General features: G+C 33.8%; 1 protein-coding gene across 1 annotated transcript; it reads left to right on the forward strand.

Annotated features, from left to right (window-relative positions):
- The first annotated feature begins 335 nt into the window (after positions 1–335).
- Positions 336–16,816, forward strand: LOC131652514 (uncharacterized). The gene is made up of 18 exons (XM_058922379.1): positions 336–374; positions 479–556; positions 971–1,036; positions 1,661–1,771; positions 1,852–1,908; positions 2,437–2,566; positions 2,701–2,768; positions 2,919–3,056; positions 3,745–3,894; positions 9,204–9,299; positions 9,459–9,530; positions 9,670–9,724; positions 10,350–10,368; positions 11,190–11,628; positions 11,802–11,920; positions 11,998–12,186; positions 12,266–12,317; positions 16,565–16,816. Exons 1-18 carry the CDS (start codon positions 336–338, stop codon positions 16,676–16,678), a joined length of 1,992 nt encoding a protein of 663 aa, XP_058778362.1. The 3' UTR covers positions 16,679–16,816.
- The last annotated feature ends 4,119 nt before the right edge of the window (positions 16,817–20,935 follow it).

The raw sequence follows: 20,935 nt of genomic DNA on the forward strand, positions 1-20,935 counted from the left end.
TTTCACTCTATAAACTCAATTTTAAATTGTGTATTTATACATAATTTAAATTATAATTATTGCTATAAATATTTATTACAGATGATTATTTTAATTTAATTAATAATTAATACATATTTTAATTCTATATAGATTAACATTTTAATTAAAATAAAGGCACGCAAGAACTGTAGTAACTGTCATTAGCTGTTTTTCCCGGTTCAAAGTTTTGGCGCTCGTATTCAACAAGAAGACCTTCAAATCAAAAAACCCCAATTCAATAGAACAAAGCACCGAGTTCGTGATTAGAAAGAGTGTTTGTGAAATCTTGGAATTGAGTTGAATAAAGAAACACTATGGAGAAGAACTCTCTACCTCACAATGAGTTTCAGAAGGTACTGTTTAATTTTTCAAGCAAGCTCCTTCCATTTATTTTTCTGCACCTTAGGGTTTTAGCAATGTAACGTTTTTGTTTTTCTTGCGTTGTTTAATTTGTTAGGTTGATGAAATTGCGGGTGGATTGGCACCTCTTATGCCTGCGGTTGATTGGAAAAAAAAGACTCCATCAGATAAAAAGGTTCTGTTTATTTTTTTCTATATGGATTTTGTTAAGTTGTTTTGTTAGTGCTGTGATTAGTGTGAATAGTGATGCAGCATGATGATGTTATTGGTTTTGATCAAAATTAGTGTTGAAAAATGTACAATTTTGGTTCATTTCTTTTAAGACAGTTAATCATTGAGACATTGATATGACGTTGGATTGTCTCTAACCAAGTTTTCTAGAGTTTGATCCTTGTTGATCCCATTATTCTAAATAAGAAAAGCTGAATTTCAGCAATATGTTGGGTGGGCCTAGACATTGTCTAGGCTCAGGACCAAATGGCTCTTGTATGAGGTGTGTTAGATATAAAACAAGTATGTGCTTTTGCATAACACCTTAAGTTTTTATGATACTTGATATCATCACACATTTTAGTTTTTTCTCATTCAGGTCATTTGGCAATGGCGTCCTTTCAAACATTCTGCTCGTAAAGATGATCTTCAGCTTAGCCATTGGGTAAGTCCATCTGTCTGTTTCAGCGTAATTTGTGTTATCTAAGAGCCTGGAAATATTGTCATGTCTTTTCCATGATAGTAAAATCCAAACAGAATACATGAACTGTTCTTTTTGTTGCCAGAATTATGTGTCAGATTCATGAGAACCTCAGCTCTGCTGCTTTTTCAATAATGCAGATATTGGGGGAATGGGAGAGGGCTGAACAATAAATGTGGCATAGGGAATCAATATGGTGATGAGCGGGTTTTGTCAGAAACCCAGTGAAAACATGTTATGAACAAAAACGATGCGTCATCACGTGCTGGGGCATGTCAATGATCTTAAAATGGCAAGCTTCCATTTGGTAAGGACACTCAGGCCCCAGTAGTGAGGGTGACCTGTTTAATTGGAGGTGAAACACACCTCAAATATTTAGCTATGGTAGGGAGAATTGCTGGGAGCAGGAGACTAAGCATCTGTTTGGTAGGAGGATTTTAGAGGGATAGATCTTTTATTTGTTTGACATTTTCATTGTTAAAAATATAATAGATTTTTTAAATAATATTAAAAATATGCTTCGACTCATTCATTTGAAAATAGGCTTTCCTGTTCATGATTTGATTTCCAATTTGATAATCACAGCAGCTTTTATTGCAACAGGTTAAAGTTGTAAATGGTGTTCCACCAACAGGAGACTATTCTTTTGCCAAGTATAACAAGGTAAATGCTGGTTCAGTCTTTAACTTGATGATGCCTGCTCTGCATTTTTCTTTATTGACTCAAGTAAATACCTTATACTTACATGACTTAATGTTTGTTTGCATGCTATGATGCAGTCTGTTGACATAACAAGCTACACAGATGAGGAGTATGAGAAATATTTGACAAATCCTGTAGGTATCATGTCTAGATTGCATGTCTAAAATTGTGTTGACCTTCGCTTTTGAGTTTGCTCAAACAACACCTTTTTCGATTTTTAATGCTACAAAGAACTAAATTCTACATGATGTATCATGTTAAGGTTACTGCCGCGTCTTCAATGACCTGTATTGTTAGTATGTATATTGATATCGAAAGGCCTTTTTTGTGTATATAACCTAAAAGTTGTTTATTTGCTAGTTTTTAAATCTTTTATATTTTTCTAATGACTTAGTTGCTGTAAACACATGATAGATTTTATGATCTATTTCAAAGGATCTGTATATCTGGATCCTAACCGTCACTTAGCATCTGCATCTTTTGTACACTTAATTGTACTTCCCATTTTATAAATTTACTTACCCTCAAGCACCGCTGTGTAATTCTGTGTTATTTTAAGAGTTGAAATTTGATACACATTGACATTCTACCGTTCTTACATTTCTCTTTTTGTTTTGGAGTGTTTAATGTGTTTATCTCTTCCATGACTTAAATTTATGTAGAACTGGACCAAGGAGGAAACAGATCAACTGTTTGACTTGTGTGATAGGTTTAATCTCAAATTTATTGTTATAGCTGATAGGTTTCCTTCATCTCGAACTGTTGAAGAATTAAAGGATCGATATTATAGTGGTATGGGTATTATTTTCACCAAACCATATATGGTGCATTCAGTTTTCATTTCCTTTTATTCCTAGTTTGACTAATTCGAGACTACATGAGAAAATGACATTTAAAATTCTTGTCATATTTTCCTTGCCATGTAGTATCTCAGGCTATATTAATTGCTAGGAATCCATCTTCTGGGGACGATACTTTGGATCCACTTGTTAAGGTGTGGTAATTGTTTTGAACAAGCTATGCATCGTTCTCAAGCAAACTCTCTTGTTTTTTTGAGCATACTGTGCTTTGTAAAATTAATTTTTTTTCAGCATTAGGATGTTGCAATGTGGTGGTAGTTGCTTATTCTTCCTCCCTAGTGTAGGAACCATATAACATTTCACAAGAGATGAAGCGGAAACGAGCGCTGTCCCTAATCCTCTCTCAAACAAAACAACAAGAACGTTGTACGAAACTTATAATTACAGGTGGAAAGGAAGAGGAGGATTTTCTTATGAAAATAGTGATAATGTTTATGCTGTCAATAGCACCACTGCTCTAGCATAGTGGTGGTAGGGTTCTGTGCAAGCTTTTGACCTGCAACCCGCCGTCAGCAAGAGCAGTTGTTGCATCCGCTAATTGTGGCCTCAAATGCTATTGTGTCTTCTATTACTGTTTTGGGGAAAAATTCCTCAAATCCTTTTTTAAAACCATTGGTATAAATATCAATTCAAACTCTTTTAAGGACAAACAATCATTTTTCTTCTTCCTACTTTTAGTTACTTTCTTCTCTGTTTAAGTTGTATGGCTCAATACTTAAGGCTCTTAAACTATCAAGTATGATGGTCTATTTAATTTTTCTCTTTGTTCCTGCTAGTGAACCTCAAATACCTATATATTCACTTGTTCAGGGGATGTTTCATCGTAAACAATTTCTTAGAACTGGGAATGAAGTTAGAACTTAGAACTGTTTATTCATGTAAATTTATGCCTATATATTCCCCAAGAATGGGTTATATGATAGTTTCATTGGATCATATCCTGTAAATCAATGCCTATATATTCACTAAGAGTGGGTTATATGATAGTTTCATTGGATCAATTGGGGCAACAAAGTTTGTTGAATATATTAAATGTTTACACCCAAACTTTGGATGAACTTGTGCTAGTGATTAGTGATATCTGATATTTGATTATGTTTCTTCTTTTAGGTTGCCGGAGAGTCTAAGTCAGTTGCTGCTTCAAATTCTAGTGCAGATGTTACAGAGAGGGCCAGCCCCAATGAAACTGTATCTTCATCTAATATGCAACGTCCATTGACAGTATTGCCTTCCATAATAACGAGTGATAATCTTCGCACGGTAAGTTAAAAATAAGGCTACCATTTATTCATACTGTCTCTTTTCTGTTGACACTTGTTAACACCTTCCCTGCCTCCACTCCACCTGTTCCCCCAGGACAAAAAAAGAAAGAACAGAAGCAAGAAATATAGAATAACAAGGATTTTTTTTTGATCAAGTTTTATGAAAATTTGGCTGTAGAGGGCTAGAGGCTTACATTGAACAAAATATCTGAAATAACTTTTTCTTTTCCCTTATGAAACACAATTGTCAAGAATATGTTTTCTATACGTCAAAACATTATCTGATAGTGAGATATATTTCAGAGTCATGTCTATTTAAGAACCGACGGACTTGCTTACATGATGAACAAAAACTCAACAGTTGAGTATCAGACTGTCCTCCAACAAGCTTTTTGGAGACTTGGGGTTTGTCTTTTCTCCTCTTTAATGCAATCCATAGATTTTCCCCTGATCAATATTAATGACATATCGCCCTTGCATTTCATTTCAAGATGTCTGGAGATTTTTCAATGTTTTTGTTCAACTATTAATTTGGACTTTTTTATTTTTGTTTTACCAATGAAATCAACATAACTAATCATTTTCAAAGAAGTGTGCACAACCCAAATAAGACACTTATTAATGAGATAGAAGAATATATTTTATTGACCAAGTTGAGCTGCTTTTTCTGTCAATGAATGTAGTCCAATCTGTTGGTGGTATTCTAGAGGTGGTATGTTATAAATTATAGTGTTACAGAATTCTGCAGAGGAAAACTGGTTTTTGACACTTTTTGCACTATACTTCCACTGGTGGAAGATATGCTTTAAATATGCTATTTTACTGAATTCACCACCAACTGATATATATTTCTTAACATTACAAAGCCTTTATATAGGCTTGAATCAAAACTGACTTTAGAAGATAATAAGATGATAATTAAGATGAGGACTCTTTGGTTCTCTCAATCTTAATGATACAATTCTAACATAACTCTAAATAAAGACAGTAATTATATTATGATGGTTACAACTCTTTTGCACTTCTTTCATAATGCTTACTCATAGTGGTGGTTACAACACATTAATTTTAACACTCCCCCTTAATGTGTTGCTCTTTAACTCCCATTGCTTCTCTAAGTTGCTGAAATCTCCCTCTTGGTAGTGCTTTAGTAAAAATGTCTGCAAGCTGCTCTTCTGAATTGCAGAACACTAACTGCACATCACCATCTTCGATCACACTTCGAATGAAGTGGTGCTTTATATTAATATGTCTTGTTCGACTGTGGAAAACAGGATTCTTCGCCATGGCTATTGCTGATTTATTGTCACAGTGAAGCAGCAGACTTTCTTCTTGCTTTTCTCCGATATCTTCAAGTATTCTTCTCAACCACAATGATTGTTGTGTAGCCAAACCAGCTGCCATATATTCTGCTTCAGCTGAAGATTGCGCTACAGTGTCTTGTTTCTTCGAACACCAAGAAATTACTCCTGAACCCAGGCTGAACACATAACCAGAAGTGCTTTTCATGTCATCAACACTTCCAGCCCAATCACTGTCACAATAGCCTTTAATTTTGAGTTTAAAACTCTTTTCAAACCTGATTCCATGCTCCATGGTTCCCATGACATACCTTAGAACTCTTTTTGCTGCTCCAAGATGTAAATGACTTGGTTTACTCATGAACCTTGAGAGTAAACTAGCAGCAAACATTAAATCAGGTCGTGTAGCTGTTAGATAAAACAAACTTCCAACCAAACTTCTATACATGCTTGCATCTACTAATCTTCCACCATCTTCCTTCTTTAATTTTTCATTCACCACTAAAGGAATGTCAACAGGTTTGCAGTCTTTCATGCCAAACTTTTTCAAAATATTTTCAGCATATCTCCTTTGACAAATAAAAACTCCATATTCATCTTGGTAAACCTCAATACCAAGAAAATGATGCAGCAAGCCAAGATCACTCATCTCATATTTTTTCATCATTTCTATTTTAAAATTTTCAACCATTTTCTTGTTGTTACCCGTATACACCAAATCATCAACATAAAGGGCAACAAGAAGGATATCATCTTTACCTTGATGCTTCACATACAAGGTATGCTCACTTGGACTTCTTTGAAATCCTTGTTGAATGAAGTAGCTGTCAATTTCACTATACCATGCTCTAGGGGCTTGTTTCAACCCATAGAGAGCTTTCTTCAACTTGTAAACTTTTTCTTCTTGGCCTTTAGTCACAAAGCCTTGAGGTTGCTGCACATATACCTCTTCTTTTAATTCTCCATTCAGGAAAGCTGACTTCACATCAAGTTGGTACAAGTTCCACCCTTTTTGAGCTGCTAATGCAATAACTGTTCGTACAGTATCCAATCTTGCAACTGGGGCAAAAGTTTCACAATAGTCAATTCCAGGCTGTTGTGCATAGCCTTTTACTACCAATCTAGCCTTGGCTCTTTGAATTGACCCATCTGGATTATGCTTCAATTTGTACACCCACTTTACTCCAATAGCTTCTTTCCAATTTGGCTTTTCAACTAGCTGCCATGTTTTGTTTTTCTCAATGGCATTTATCTCTTCTTGCATCGCATTCCTCCAAACATCTTCTTTGATTGCTTCATCAAAATTGTCTGGTTCCACAACACAATAGTTACATCTTGCATAAATATCACTCAAATCCTTCAATTTTATTGGAGTTGAGCTGGGAGATGATGAACTTGAACTTGGTGAACTTGGAGAGGATGAGGAACTTGGTGTACATGGAGCTGGTTGCTCATTCTCAGGTGCTGAATTTTGTTGTTGTAATATGATTGCAGGGACTGTTTTCTCCTTCATTTTGTCTTCTTCCCAATTCCAAGAAGCATTCTCATCAAATACAACATCCCGACTAATGATCACCTTGTTTGTCTTCAAGTTGTAAAGTCTATAGCCCTTTGACATGGAACTATAGCCAATAAAAACACATCTTTCACTTGTTTCTTCCAGCTTTGTCCTCTTTTGTTTTGGAATTTGAGCATAACAAACACATCCAAAAATTTTAAGATGGTTCACCGACGGTGTTCTTCCACTCCAAGCTTCAAATGGAGTCTTTTTCCACACTGCCTTTGTTGGACACCTGTTTTTGCCATGAGACAAAGTATTCATAGGACCACACACATCTGTGTGTACAAGTTCCAACACTTGTTTGGCTCTCCATGCACTTTCTTTTGGGAATGGTTGCCGGTGGTGTTTGCCTAGGACACATCCTTCACACACACCAGATTTTTCTTCGATTCTTGGTAGCCCATACACCATCTTCTTTTGATAGAGTAACTTGAGACTTTCGTAATTTAAATGCCCAAGTCTCCTGTGCCATAAACACGAGTCATTCTCTTCTCTGGCCATCAAGCTTACATTTTTCTCATAGTTGAAAGATAGTGGAAAGCTCCTGTTGCTAGTCATCTTCACAACGGCAACACTTCTTCTTTCTGAGTCAAAAATTCTGCACTCTCTATTCTCAAAGTTTAGAGAATAGCCGTGCTCCAAAAGTTGTCCAATGCTAAGCAAATTTTCGTCTAATTCTGGCACATAAAGCGTGTCATGCATGACTTTGCTTCCTTGCTTTGTGGTGACTCCAATGCTTCCTTTCCCTTTCACTTCGACATGTTCTCCATTGCCCAATTTAACTTTTGAGGCAAATGAAGAATCAATGTTTATAAATGCTTCCTTCTGTCCGGTCATATGGTTGCTACAGCCGCTGTCCAAATACCAAACATTTTTACCTTCTTCATGCAATGCTTTTTGACACGCAAAAAACAAATTTCCTTCATCAGATTCTCCTTCTGCGTACGAAGCATGTTGCTGATTTGTAAGACGACAATCCTTTTGAAGGTGCCCGAATCTCTTGCAATTGTGACATTGCGGTTTGCCTTTGTTCCAACACTCCTTCTCGTCATGAGTGTCGTTGTTACAAATTCTGCACCATTTGTTTGATGCTTCATTCCATCTTCCGCCATTTGCGCCTCTTCCAGATCTGCCACGTTGGTTTCGACCTCTGCCTCTGCCTCTTCCAAATCTGCCACCTCTAGAAGACTCACCTCTAGTTTGTATTTGGGGCTTATTTTCACCATTGTTGGACTGAATGTTGAGTTTAGATTGAAAGGCACTCTCAATTGATTTTTCAGAATGTCGTAACATCCTTTGCTCGTAGGATCTCAAAGACCCCATCAACCCTTGAACAGTTAAGGTTGATAGATCCTTGGTTTCTTCTATCACACCCACCATTGGGTCAAATCTTGCTGTCAAACTAATCAGAATTTTGTCAACAATTCTGCGATCTTCTATCGTATCACCATGCGACTTCATCTGATTCACCAACTCGGAGAGTCTGTTGAAGTACTCATTCAGGCTCTCGTTCTCCTTCATCCTTTCATTTTCGTAATCTCTCTTAAGAGATTGAAGCTTCACCGTTCGCACCTTTGAGTCTCCTTCGAACTCTTGTTGTAGGATACTCCAGGCTTCTTTCGATGTGTTAGCTCTCATAATCCTTGGGAAAATGGATAGAGAGACTCCTCTTTGAATCATTCCGAGAACTCCAGCATCTGTGATCTTCTTCTTCTTCAACTCTTCAAGCCGTTGGCTTGATTCTTCAGCTTTTTCTTTTGATTTTTCAGCCTCCGTTGGTGCCGGTTCTTCATATCCGTTTTTGACATACTCTAGAATATCCAAAGATGTGAATAGAGTCTCCATTTTAACAGCCCAAAAATCATAGTTCTCTCCTTCAAATAGAGGAACTTTGACATTGCTGTAAGTTGCGGAAGGGTTGTTTGTAAAAGCCATAACTTTTGTTGTTTTTGTTGGGGCTGCAAGGATCTGCAGCTCTGATACCACTCTGTTGGTGGTATTCTAGAGGTGGTATGTTATAAATTATAGTGTTACAGAATTCTGCAGAGGAAAACTGGTTTTTGACACTTTTTGCACTATACTTCCACTGGTGGAAGATATGCTTTAAATATGCTATTTTACTGAATTCACCACCAACTGATATATATTTCTTAACATTACAAAGCCTTTATATAGGCTTGAATCAAAACTGACTTTAGAAGATAATAAGATGATAATTAAGATGAGGACTCTTTGGTTCTCTCAATCTTAATGATACAATTCTAACATAACTCTAAATAAAGACAGTAATTATATTATGATGGTTACAACTCTTTTGCACTTCTTTCATAATGCTTACTCATAGTGGTGGTTACAACACATTAATTTTAACACAATCACCCAATCACCCTAGCAAACTATGCGCTACCAGATAATAATTTTAATTTCTTTGGACTATGGTTGCAGGTCAATTTGCAACCAAGGGTTCCAACAAAAGCTGTGTGTTTTGAGCAACTTCAACTAAGAAATGAAATAGTAACTTTCATGAATCTTAGAAGTCAGGTATGTTGAAATTCCTACCTATGCTTTTTTGAAGGAATGCTTTTTTAATATACTTCAAATTCCTACGCTTTTGAACTTTATAAAGCAATACATATGTTGGCTGAAATATTAGTCGGGGCATGCGATCCCATACTTATGCTGTAGATCCATCGCTGTCAGGTGCAGAATGAGGCGGCCAACGGTTCATCTTTTCATGATGGTTCACACCGCGAAACAACAGGAACATCAAAGGTTAGAATATTTTGGATACTATTTTTTTAATTTGATACTTTCTCTTCAATAGTTTTCAATGTTTTAGACTAGTGATTGTCTAAGCATATTCTATTATTTTTCTCAAAACATGAGCTTGTGATTCTTAAACTACTGACAGCGTTTGCATTGTGAAGAAGATCTGGATTGGATTCCGGGTAAAACAGATTCTGGAGGTAATAATGGATTAGTTTTGTTTTCACCTGCTATCTGCTTTTCTCATTTTGGTAATGTCATCTACATATCATTAAATGCATGCATGTAATTAACTGGTTTCAGGGGCAAGAAATAGTAAAAAGGATCGAAAGAGCAAGGTACACATATCTGTTTCTTAGTTTTATTTTTATGTACTCTCTTTTTTCCCACATGCTTTTAGAATTTAGACCAATGCCAAAGCACATAAGTTTTCTTGTAATCTTGGAAATGGTACTTGTAAAGGCGTCAGGACAATGTAAAAAAGCTTCATCAACAGCTCAATCAAAAAGAAAGAGATAATAAAGGCCTCAGATCTGTAGCTCCCTAGTAAGAGTTTAAATTCACTACAGATCTTCTGTTCCATTCTGTATAACCTATTGTGCTTCAAAGTCGTTGTGTTGCTTTGTTAGTCCACTGTAGTCACTACATGAGTTTTGTATGCTTTCTTTTAGGTGGCAACCGGAATGAATGTTACGATCTCTAGTGCTCTTTTGATAGGAATAATGCATCTTGTGGTAATCAGCACTGAACTCAATTTCTAGCAAAATTCTGATTGTGGTTACTTTAGTTTGGAAAATTATTGCTAGTTTTTTCTTTCATGTTCAGTGCTAAATGGAGCAATGAGGTTTGCATCTTCAACAAATACCGGTCACCAGGTGTTAGTGACTAACCAAGCTTATTAGGATTTGTGTATAATTAGGTTTAGGAGTTGTGAATATTCCAGAAGTTTGCAGATGCTTATGTTATCTGTCAAAATACCTTAAATCTCTAAGCCATTATTGGTTTGTTTAGAGAAGCTGACAGAACAATTGACAAGTCTAGGGGAATATTACATGAGAATGAAAAATAGAACTCCAAAAGAAAAACAACATTAATTTTGTTCCTCATATCATGATCAATAGGAAAATATAAGATAATTTCGCAATACGCCCCTAAAACACGGGGCTTTATCAGTAAATTCGAGCATGTATGGGTGAATTGAGAAACTCTCAAACAAATCATGGAAAGGATGGATTTTTATTTTCTTAATCTTCAAAGATTAGCGAAGGTGTTTATTTTGAATTGTGAAAGCTGTAATAAATTAATGGGGGATCACAATAAATGAAGTTTGGAATATGAACTGATTTGATAAAGCTCATTTCTTTTCCCGTCACATAATTTTAGCACAATGCTCATGCGAAATTATTTATGCATAATGCCGTTTTTTGAAGAAATATTTAATCAAAATTGTGAAAGATAGACAAAGCAAGGTTAGCTGAACACAAGTAAAAGTGGATTGTGGTTAATAGTATTGAATGGTTAATTTAATAAAAATCTTTGACTTTTCAAAATTTATTATAGATTTTTCAAAATTACTCATTAAAAAAATAATTTGAATGAAAGAGGTGTAAAGAGACAATCTCTTAATCAGTAGGAGTAAGTTAGTACCACAAGTTGTGCCTATAGAGTCCAACTCATCCAAAAACACTCTGTGGACGTAGTTGAACAGGTTTTTGATAAAATTGAATTTATCATCCAACGCACTCATCATGTTTCAAAAACCAATCATTTTCTTCGTTTGATTCAATGCTCATACAAAAGGAGTAATATGCAAAACCTTCTTTCATCTGTTTCCCCTTCATCTCTTGAGGCTTATACACTCCATACTCAAACTCACACTTATCTTCGCTACAGAGTACGCAAGCGTGGTCTGCTTAAGCCTCACCGTGCTGTCAAACAGCAAAGCCAAACTAGTGTAAGAACTTCATGGCCTAGCGTATCGCTTTCGCTTTTTGGTGCAGGCTTCTTATTTGGTCCACTGCTTGATGGACTCCATTCAAGAGTCGAGTTTGTCGTGTACAAGTCCGGGTCTATTGACATTGGTCCACTCCATACAAATATATGGGTAGGTTTCAAGTTCAGTTTCTTGTACAATTACAATGCACCCTTGTTCATATTATACAGCCCTTATTTCTGGAAATATGCATTCCCAAAAGCCATCTAAATTTAAGCGTTCGGATGTGCACTTCTGGATAATTTATGCGGTTTTATCTGTCTTCTCCTAATTGATATTGATAGGTTCCTCCATTGCTGGGACTGTTTTACTGCTCAGTTGGTTTGCTTCAACTCTACCTCGACGAGAAGGTCTTAAACAAGGTTCAAGAGGGAAGTTTATCAAAAACAATTACCTCCCTGATGTAAGTACTCACTGCAATATAGATACAATTTATGCATAAACACTTATTATGATAATCGAATGATTCTCTCGCCTTAGATTAGTGGCGCTGTTCATAGAATTGAGTGCTGAACTATACAAAGCGGAAATAGCAGACAACATTGAGGCCTACATATTGTTTGCTGCAGCAGAGTTCCTATGGTTTTTGTTGGATAGAACACAGCCAGGCTTCACCCTAGCATGCCTTGTTGGATTTGCTTGTCCAATAGCTGAGATACCCTTAATGAAGTAAAGCATTACTCTTTTCTCTCCCTGTTAATTTTGTTTGGCTATTGATGGCTGCTACCTCTCTTTTTTCTTCTTTCAGGTTCCTTCACCTTTGGTACTATCCTCAAGCCAATATTGAAATCTTTGGCCAGGTAGTTCATGTTACAAACACTTTCACCACTAATAAGCATTTAAGAGTATTGACTTGTTAACCACGACACTAACTTTGACATGGCTAACATGTCAATACAGATAATAATAAGTAGAGAAAATGAATTAATTGGATATACTCATTTGTCTTGGTGTGGTATCGGGGTTCTTGAAAATTACGTACTACAATGTACGGAACACGACATAATCATTGTTGTAGAATCTTGTTAAACTTTCTTAGTTAGATGTTAAGCTTTGTTAGTTTGTTGGTTGTGAGTTAGTTACAACCATTGAATGAGAATAAGGAATAACATTTTGATCCAACAAGTAGTATCATTATCCTAGTTCAGATCCTAATCCTGTCCAACTGAAAACCGTAGTTTTTTAGTTATAATTGCCAATCATTTCTTCTTCTTGCGCCATTACTTCTACTTCCTTCTTTCGTTCTTGAACCCTGCTTGTTTCCCATCCTTTACCCTTAATCCTTCTCACCATGACTGGATCCTTACAAGATAGATTCATTCAGCTTGCAATTCCAAGATTTGATGGTTTCTATGATCATTGGTCCATGTTAATGGGGAATCTGAGGTTCTTGCAATAGGAGAGGGTGAAATAGTTGATGAGTACTTTGCAAGAACACTTGCGATTGCCAATCGAATAACTCCACATGGAGAAAAATTGGAGCAAGTTTTGGTTGTTGAGAAGATTCTAAGGTCGATGTCAGCAAGATTCAACTATGTTAAGCGCTTCATTGAAGAGTCCAATGATGTGACAACTTTTTCCATTGATGAGCCGCAAAAGAGCTTATTTGTGCATGGGCAAAGAATGAAGGATCAAAGAGATTTCATTGAAGAATAAGCTTGAAAGTGTCCAATGAAGGAAGAGGTGCTGGGAAAGGTAGATGATGATTCTTAGTTAGAGGTAGACAAAGTAGAGAATGTATAGAATAAGTTCCATAAGCTAGGTTACTATCAAAGTGAGTGTCTTATCTGGGAAGAAAATGCCAACTATGTTGAATTCAATGAAGAAGAGATGATTTTGATGGCCAAAAGTGACTCAAAAAGTTGTGCTAAGGAGGAAATATGGTATTTTGACTTTGGTTACAACAATCATATGGTTGGAGTTAAAACTTGGTTCTTTGAATTTGATGGAAGCTACTATCAAATTAGAAGATAACTCAAAAATGTTTGTCATGGAGAAAGAAAATGTGAAACTAAGCATTGGTAGCAAGAGACATATGATTACTGATGTATACTACCTACCTGGCTTGAGAGATAATCTCCTCAGCATCGGGAAACTTCAGCAGAAGAATCTAAGTATTGTGTTTAAACATGATTCTTACCAAATCTTTCATGAATAGAAAGGTTTGATCTTAACTACTCAAATGTCTCATAATAGGATGAATATGATTCATGCACCGGTCATCATGTTAATGTGATTTCAAATAACTAAAGTTAGAGTTTTTGTCATCAACATCAGTGATAGAGAGTTTATTACCATCAGCAATTTGAATTTGTTGATTGCCATTATAAGAATGTAAATTTTGCAAGTATTTAGAGGAACCCGTCATGTGATTGGATGCACCAGAATCAAGAAACCACGGTTGAGAATCATTAGACGGCTTACCTTGAATTCCCAAGGCTGAAAGAGCAGAAAGTACCATTTGTTGAATCATCTCAGGTTGTGGAGCACCACCATTAGATGCACCAGTACTGAGAGGACCAGCTACAGAGTTGGTAGTGGCATGGAATGCCTGGGCTGGACGTTGTACCGGTCGAGGAGGACGCGTGGGACAATCAGAGATAATATGGCCATGTTGTTTGCAATAGTTGCAAAACTTCTTACTGCAACTGCGAGCAAAATGTCCAAATTGCTTGAAAAAAAACATTGGACTTGTCGCATATCACGACCCTTTCTTTTACTCTGAGCAGCATATGCAACCGTCATAGGCTCAGATGTGATAGCATCATAAGACATGGTGTCTTGAGTAAGGAGACACTGCTCCTCTCTAAGGAGTTCGCCAACACAAGTATCCAAGGAAGGAACAGGATCCCAATTCAGTAAAGCTCCTCTGACAACCTCAAATTTTGGACGAAGCTTCATGAGAAATTGATCACGCCCACTTGTGTTATAGACCTCTTGGACAACCGCGAGAGAAGTTTTGGGAACATCAGCATGTATAATAGAAGAGTGTTCTGTCCATAGATTCAAAAAACCAGAATAGTATTCTTGAACCGACAAGGTACCTTGTTTGTAATTAGCTTCTCTAACTCCAACTGAAAACGCTTGGCCGCATTGTTCTGATTGTAAATACGCTTCCAGTAATTCCACATTTCTTGAGCAGTGGAGAAGGAGCGCAAATTATTAATCATTTAAGGATCAATACTATCGAGAATCCAAGTGATAACTTGAGCATCTTTATATTTCCACTCTTCTAAAGCAGATTTTTCTGACGGTGCCTCAGAGACACCGTCCAAGTGACTCCATAATTTCTTTTCTTTGACATGCATTCTGAATTGAAATTCCCAAGCCGGATAATTCTTTCCGGTGAAACGAACACAAATATTATTACTTTCTTTTTCGAAAGCCATAGAAAATAATATAGCCACAAACAAATATAAGTGGAGAAGGAAATACTAGATACTTACCAAAGTGCCAAAATGAATATGCTGTGATGCACCTAACTATTCTTTTTGATCAAGTGAAACAAAAAAAACCCAACACGTGGTGCACGTAACAAATTTTTTTTTTATCAACGTGAAACAAAAAGAAACCTAAAATTTACCGAAATCAAAAGCTTGCCGACCCCAAATCAACACACCAAACCAAACACGATTTGTGAACAAGGAGGAATAACGAATGTGAGCACCACCAAGAACGGAGTCGAGAAACGATTGTAAGCACCAGAGATCACAATCGCAAGCCTAGAAGAGATTACCGAGAACCGAGATCTACCGAGATGATTTCAAAAGCAGCCTAGTGGGGTGTCGCTGAATAAAGCCAAGATTAACCTAAAACTCACAGGTTTGATCAAAAACCTACTGATACCATGTCAATAATTCTTGGTTTGATGCCTTTCTCATTATTATTTCTTGTATATATAGAGGTTACACTGTTACATGGTTATATCGGTAATTACACTAAATAATTACATTTAATGAGAACAAACCCTTATTCTAGGAACAAACTAATTCTTATTCACAGACATAACAATCATTGGAGTAAAGGAGATTTGCAAAACAAAGTAAAATGAAAATGGAGATAGAGAGAAACACAAAGCTATATTGGTAGAAAAAGGATACTCTCAAAGGAAATGTCATAGATTATACTAAGTGTTTGTACCTTGGCTAGGTGGGACACTATCGGGACCATTCTAGCACTTGCAGCAAATCAAAGATGGTGTGTGTTTCAGCTAGATGTAATTAGTGCTTTCATGAATGATGAGTTAGTTGAAGATGTCAAATTAAGGGAGGACTTAGGAATGGAAGTCTTGTCTAATGTTACTTAATTTTTTATGGTAGAAGTCAAAGTAAGGGAGATAATGTTGTATAATCTTGTTAAGTTTTTTTATTTAAGCAGGGTTGTTCAAAAAATTCCAAAACTGAACCGAATCGCTGAATTGAACCAAACTGAAGTTAAATTAACCGAACGCTTATGTTTGGTTAATAAATCAAACCATAATGCACAAACACTTCTCGAACTGAAACTAAAACCGAACCAAAACTGAAAATAAACTCGAACCGAACTAAAATTGAAAATGAAAAATACTTAAAATAAGTTAATTATTGTTTATTTATCTTTAAAAAATTGAAAAATAGTTTAACGGTTCAATTCTTTAATAAACGGTTGGATTTGGGAAAATTTGTCTTCTAACGCTTCGGTACGGTTCAAAATTTTGAAACGGTATTCCAAACCAAAGATTTTGGTTCGGTTTTTAGTAAATTGAAACGATTCGAATAAGTTTGAGTGAATTTTTACTATAATTTGGTTCGGTTCAATTTTCTCACGAAATGTAACATGAACAACCCTATATTTAAGTGTTAAGTTTGATTAGTTAGTTGGTTGTGAGATAGTTATAAGATTACTTGTTCCACAAGTAAAATGATCATAACTGTGCATATATGTATAAATAGGTGTCAAACCATTAAATGAGAATAAAGAATACCGTTTTGATCCAACAATCTTAAGTATAAGATTTGCCAGGTTCTAAAACAAATTGTAATGAATTCTATTCTATTTCTATGTGTAGGGGCTAGTTACTTGGACACTCACTTGCTACTTTGTGTATACACTGTTCTTAATTAATTTGTCACGGTGGTTCAGAACAGTTTACGCCACACAAACAGAGGAGTCTGATGCATAAAACATTATTATGTAACATTGCCGTTTATTATTATAATGAATAAGGACCAAATAACAGATATTAATTACACACTATTCAAAGGCATTCAAGTCTAAGTTAAACAAGGGAAGTAATGTATTGGTTTAGATGCACTCCTAACTTATCTATTTATTTTAAAACGAGGTTTTAGTCTCTAAATTATTTTGGGTACGTAGACGAAGTGATGTAACCATTAAAACTCATTCACACAAATGTGAGAGTCTATCTTTGACTGTGTTTTTTTTAGTAAATGATGCTACATCAACAAAATTGGTAGACAAAAAAAAAATCCAAAAATTATAAATAGAAGGATTAAAAGTTAGTTTTAGAAGGATTAGGGCTATTAAAAAAACTATCAACCTAACTGAATTGTCCGAATTAAATTAAACTGGAGTAAAAATAATTGAACTGGTTAGTGAACCGAATCATATTGCACAAACAATTTTAGAACTAAATTATATGGCAAGTAAACCGAACGGAAACTGAAATCGACTTATATGGCAAGTAAACCGAATCAAACTATAGTAAAAAATCACTTGAACCGAATCGAACCGTTTCAGTTTACTTAAAATCATACCGGATCAAAATTATTAGTTTGGTACACCGTTTTGAAATTCCGAAGCATTAGAAGACAATTTTTCCAAAATCGAAACATTGGTTAAAGAACTGAATCGTTAAACTATTTTTTAATTTAAAAATAAAATTTATATTTGTTTTTAGTATTTTTCATTTTCAATTTTGGTTTGATTCGGTTTCAGTTTTGTTTCAGTTCTTGCCATAAGATTCGGTTTCAGTTTCGCTTCGGTGTACTTGACATATAATTCGATTCTAGAATTATTTGTATAATATGATTCGGTTCACTAACTAAATATAATAGTTCGATTAATTTAACTTTTGTTTAGTCCAAAATTGTTACACCCTTCATATATTTTTAAGTGGCTTCTTAGCACAAATAATTGAATTGACACAATTAATATGGAGGTAATCTTTTCAAGTATAAGGTTACTGGTTTGAACCTTATTGGCTATATTTTAACATTATTTCTTTTATTTTGTAATAACTTTATTTTTATTTTTAAGATCATAAAATTGAATTTTCTAATAATTTAATAATGATTTTTCGTATTTTTATTTAATCATTTTTTAAAATATTATTATCTATTTTAATATATAAAAATCAATTACCACCAAATTCCCTTAATTACCCTAATCACAATCAATTAAACATGGTTTTACATACCCCTGAGCGTCATTTTACATCTAATCATGATTACATTCCAAGAGCCAATTTAATGCAAAATTTCTTTATTGGAATATGAAAAAAGCTGCACTACGTTCTATGCTCTCATTGCATTGGAACATTCATATTAAATAAACCCTACCCTTTCATTTTTTTTCACTACAGAGCTATATATTCGTAGAATACAAAGTTCCAACCTTGCATGACTAAACTCTTCCTCCTTCCTCTTCCATTACATCCATCAATTTTAGGTTTTTTTTCCAGTTGCTTCTTCCATTCCACCTCCATTGTTTTTGGATAATTTTTCCTTTACTTCTGTCATTCTAAAATCCATTTTAATGCCCATCCATCATGTTTGAATACGATTCAAATACGATTTACGGTATTTGGTTTTAAAGTCTTGCTGTTTGTTGATTTACGGGTTAGTGTTCAGTTCTTTCATCATGTTTGGTATTTTCTTTATTTTATGATTTTCTTCTGCAAGTTTTTTATGATTTGGTTTGAGATTTCACGTTTGAGTTCGAATCAGTTACGATAAACTATTTACCGTTTTGTTGATTTTTTATGGTTTCGTCTTAACTACGACTATGCTACAATTTGATTGTGGTTTGATTCGATGCAGATTTTGTTTAGGATTAAAGTTACAGCAAGCATACAACACTGTAATAAAACATAAAACGGGACTGTGCTCACAAGGTGTTTGATGAAAGTGCTCAGTAAATTATTTTTGTTCAAATGTTTTTTTATGTTTTTTTTTTATTTTGTTTAATGATCAATTACTATAGGATTGTTTGATCTCTTACATTAAGGTTTTACCTCTTATATTATAGATTGATTTGGTTTGATTTTGGTTTAGTTTTTTTTTCCAATTTTTTGCCTTTCATATTAAGGTTTTACCTCTCAAATTACTTCTTTATTTTGTATTGTTTGCAGTGCGATTGTTGAAGCACTAAAGGTGGATAATATGCACAGGAACCTGAGAAAATTACCCAAATTTTATTAATTCTTATATATTTTATGTTTTCACTATTTTAGATTGGTTTAATTTCCATATTTTGTTGCTATGATGAAAACTCAATTTTTTGTTACTGTGATTGTTTATGTTTCAAATTTCTCAGATTATGTTTCAAGGATAAAGGTTTGTATTGTATTTAGTTTCCACAAGACTGACATATGTTTCTATTATTAATTTCTATTGACTTCTCCTTTCAGGATGATATGAGAACTTATGACATGGAATGTATAACTATGAGCAAAAAAGACCTTCAAAGTTTTGTTTCAAACAAAGTTACAGAATGCTATCAAATTAAAAAAGTTTCATCAAGAGTTCAAGAAATTTGTGGTAGAGTTTGATTTGAATTTTAGAATGCAGCTACTGAAAGAGCACTTAGCCAGTACCATAAGTCACATTCACAGTGCCTACGAAAACTCATGTTTTCATGTTTTCATTTTCATTCTATGCTATGTAAAGATGCCTCTAATCACAAGGATAGTAGTTTTTACTATTAGACCAATTTATACCAGTTTTGTAGCAGGAATAAAGAACTCCAACATTTATATGATTTTTATTGACTGAGAAATGAGAAATAGTGCATTATTTTTTAAACATAGGGAGGAATATATAGTTTTACGATTGGAAATATTAACAAAATATTAGACTATTAAGCTTCAATTCTAATATATAGTTCTAATATATAGAAAACTCTTTTAAAATTTATCTCTTTCTAATTAGATGTTAAATTTATCTTTTTAAATAGCTTACAAGCAATTTATCTCTTTCTAGCAATTTTCTATCAGTATCGTTAATTACATATTGTTAAACATGCTATATAAAATCAATAGAATTGATTGGAATCAAATTTAATTGAATATAATTAATTGTTACAATTATGATATTATTAATCATAATTAACATAAATAGTAAATAACTAGATTTACAATTAATAAATAGGTTTGGTTACTTTTAAACAAAATAAAATAAATTAAAATGTATATGAATAAAATGAGAAACATAGTTGATTTTAAAATTTATTTCACATAAGTGTGATTGAATGTCAATTTAATCATTTTATTTCTGACTAATAAATATATTTAATAAATATATTTAATCACTTAAAGGTAACTTTATCCAACTTTTTTTTAATAAATATATTCTGACTAATAAATATATTTGTCCTATTTAATTAATTATTAAATAGTATATTTTTTGGTTGTTTATTCCAAACGTACTGATTGGCCTTTCTATATTCCAAAACTTTAAAAACCAAAATTTATCATAACGATATACTGTTACAGGATGTAATTATTGATGTAAATATCAAATTTTAATTTATAGTAAAATATTATCAATTTTAATTTGTTACTAAACCAATATGTTTTTTGTGTATTATTTTTATTTTATAATTTTTGTTAATAGAAATTATAAAATTAAAATTATAAGCCAATATGTATTTTGTGTATTATTTTTATTTTATAATTTTTGTTAATAGAAATTGTAAAATTAAAATTATAAGCAATTATAAAAATTATAGTATGTCCGACGGGCCAAACCTGTTTTTCTAATATATATATATATATATATATATATATATATATATATATATATATATATATATATATATATATATATATATATATATATATATATATAGGACATATCATATGAGAATGACATATTTATATGAGAATGTGAGAATGAATCTGAACCATTGGATTTTAAAATAAATGGTGAAGATTATGAGTGAATCTTTTTTTTCTCTCTCCTGTATCTTGAAATAAATGAAGTAGGAGAGAGAAAAAAAGATTCACTCATAATCTCCACCATTTATTTTAAAATCCAATGGTTCGGATTCATTCTCATATTCTCATATCAAATTATATCAAATATATTCGTTTAAATTTTAATAACGGAATTAATTGAAAAAAATAGATTAATTGGAAATGTGGTTATTAAATTTTAATATATATGAAAAGTCATTAAATAATTAATAATTAGTATTT

Source organism: Vicia villosa, linkage group LG1, assembly GCF_029867415.1.
Source record: "Vicia villosa cultivar HV-30 ecotype Madison, WI linkage group LG1, Vvil1.0, whole genome shotgun sequence".
Lineage (NCBI taxonomy): Eukaryota > Viridiplantae > Streptophyta > Magnoliopsida > Fabales > Fabaceae > Vicia > Vicia villosa.

Excerpts from the sequence above, each read along its gene's own strand:
- LOC131652514 (XM_058922379.1), top strand. The coding sequence starts at position 336 with ATGGAGAAGAACTCTCTACCTCACAATGAGTTTCAGAAG. Across the intron at positions 1,772-1,851 it reads TCTTTAACTTGATGATGCCT|TCTGTTGACATAACAAGCTA; the intron begins GCTCTGCATTTT and ends GCTATGATGCAG. Across the intron at positions 12,187-12,265 it reads GCTGAGATACCCTTAATGAA|GTTCCTTCACCTTTGGTACT; the intron begins GTAAAGCATTAC and ends TTCTTCTTTCAG.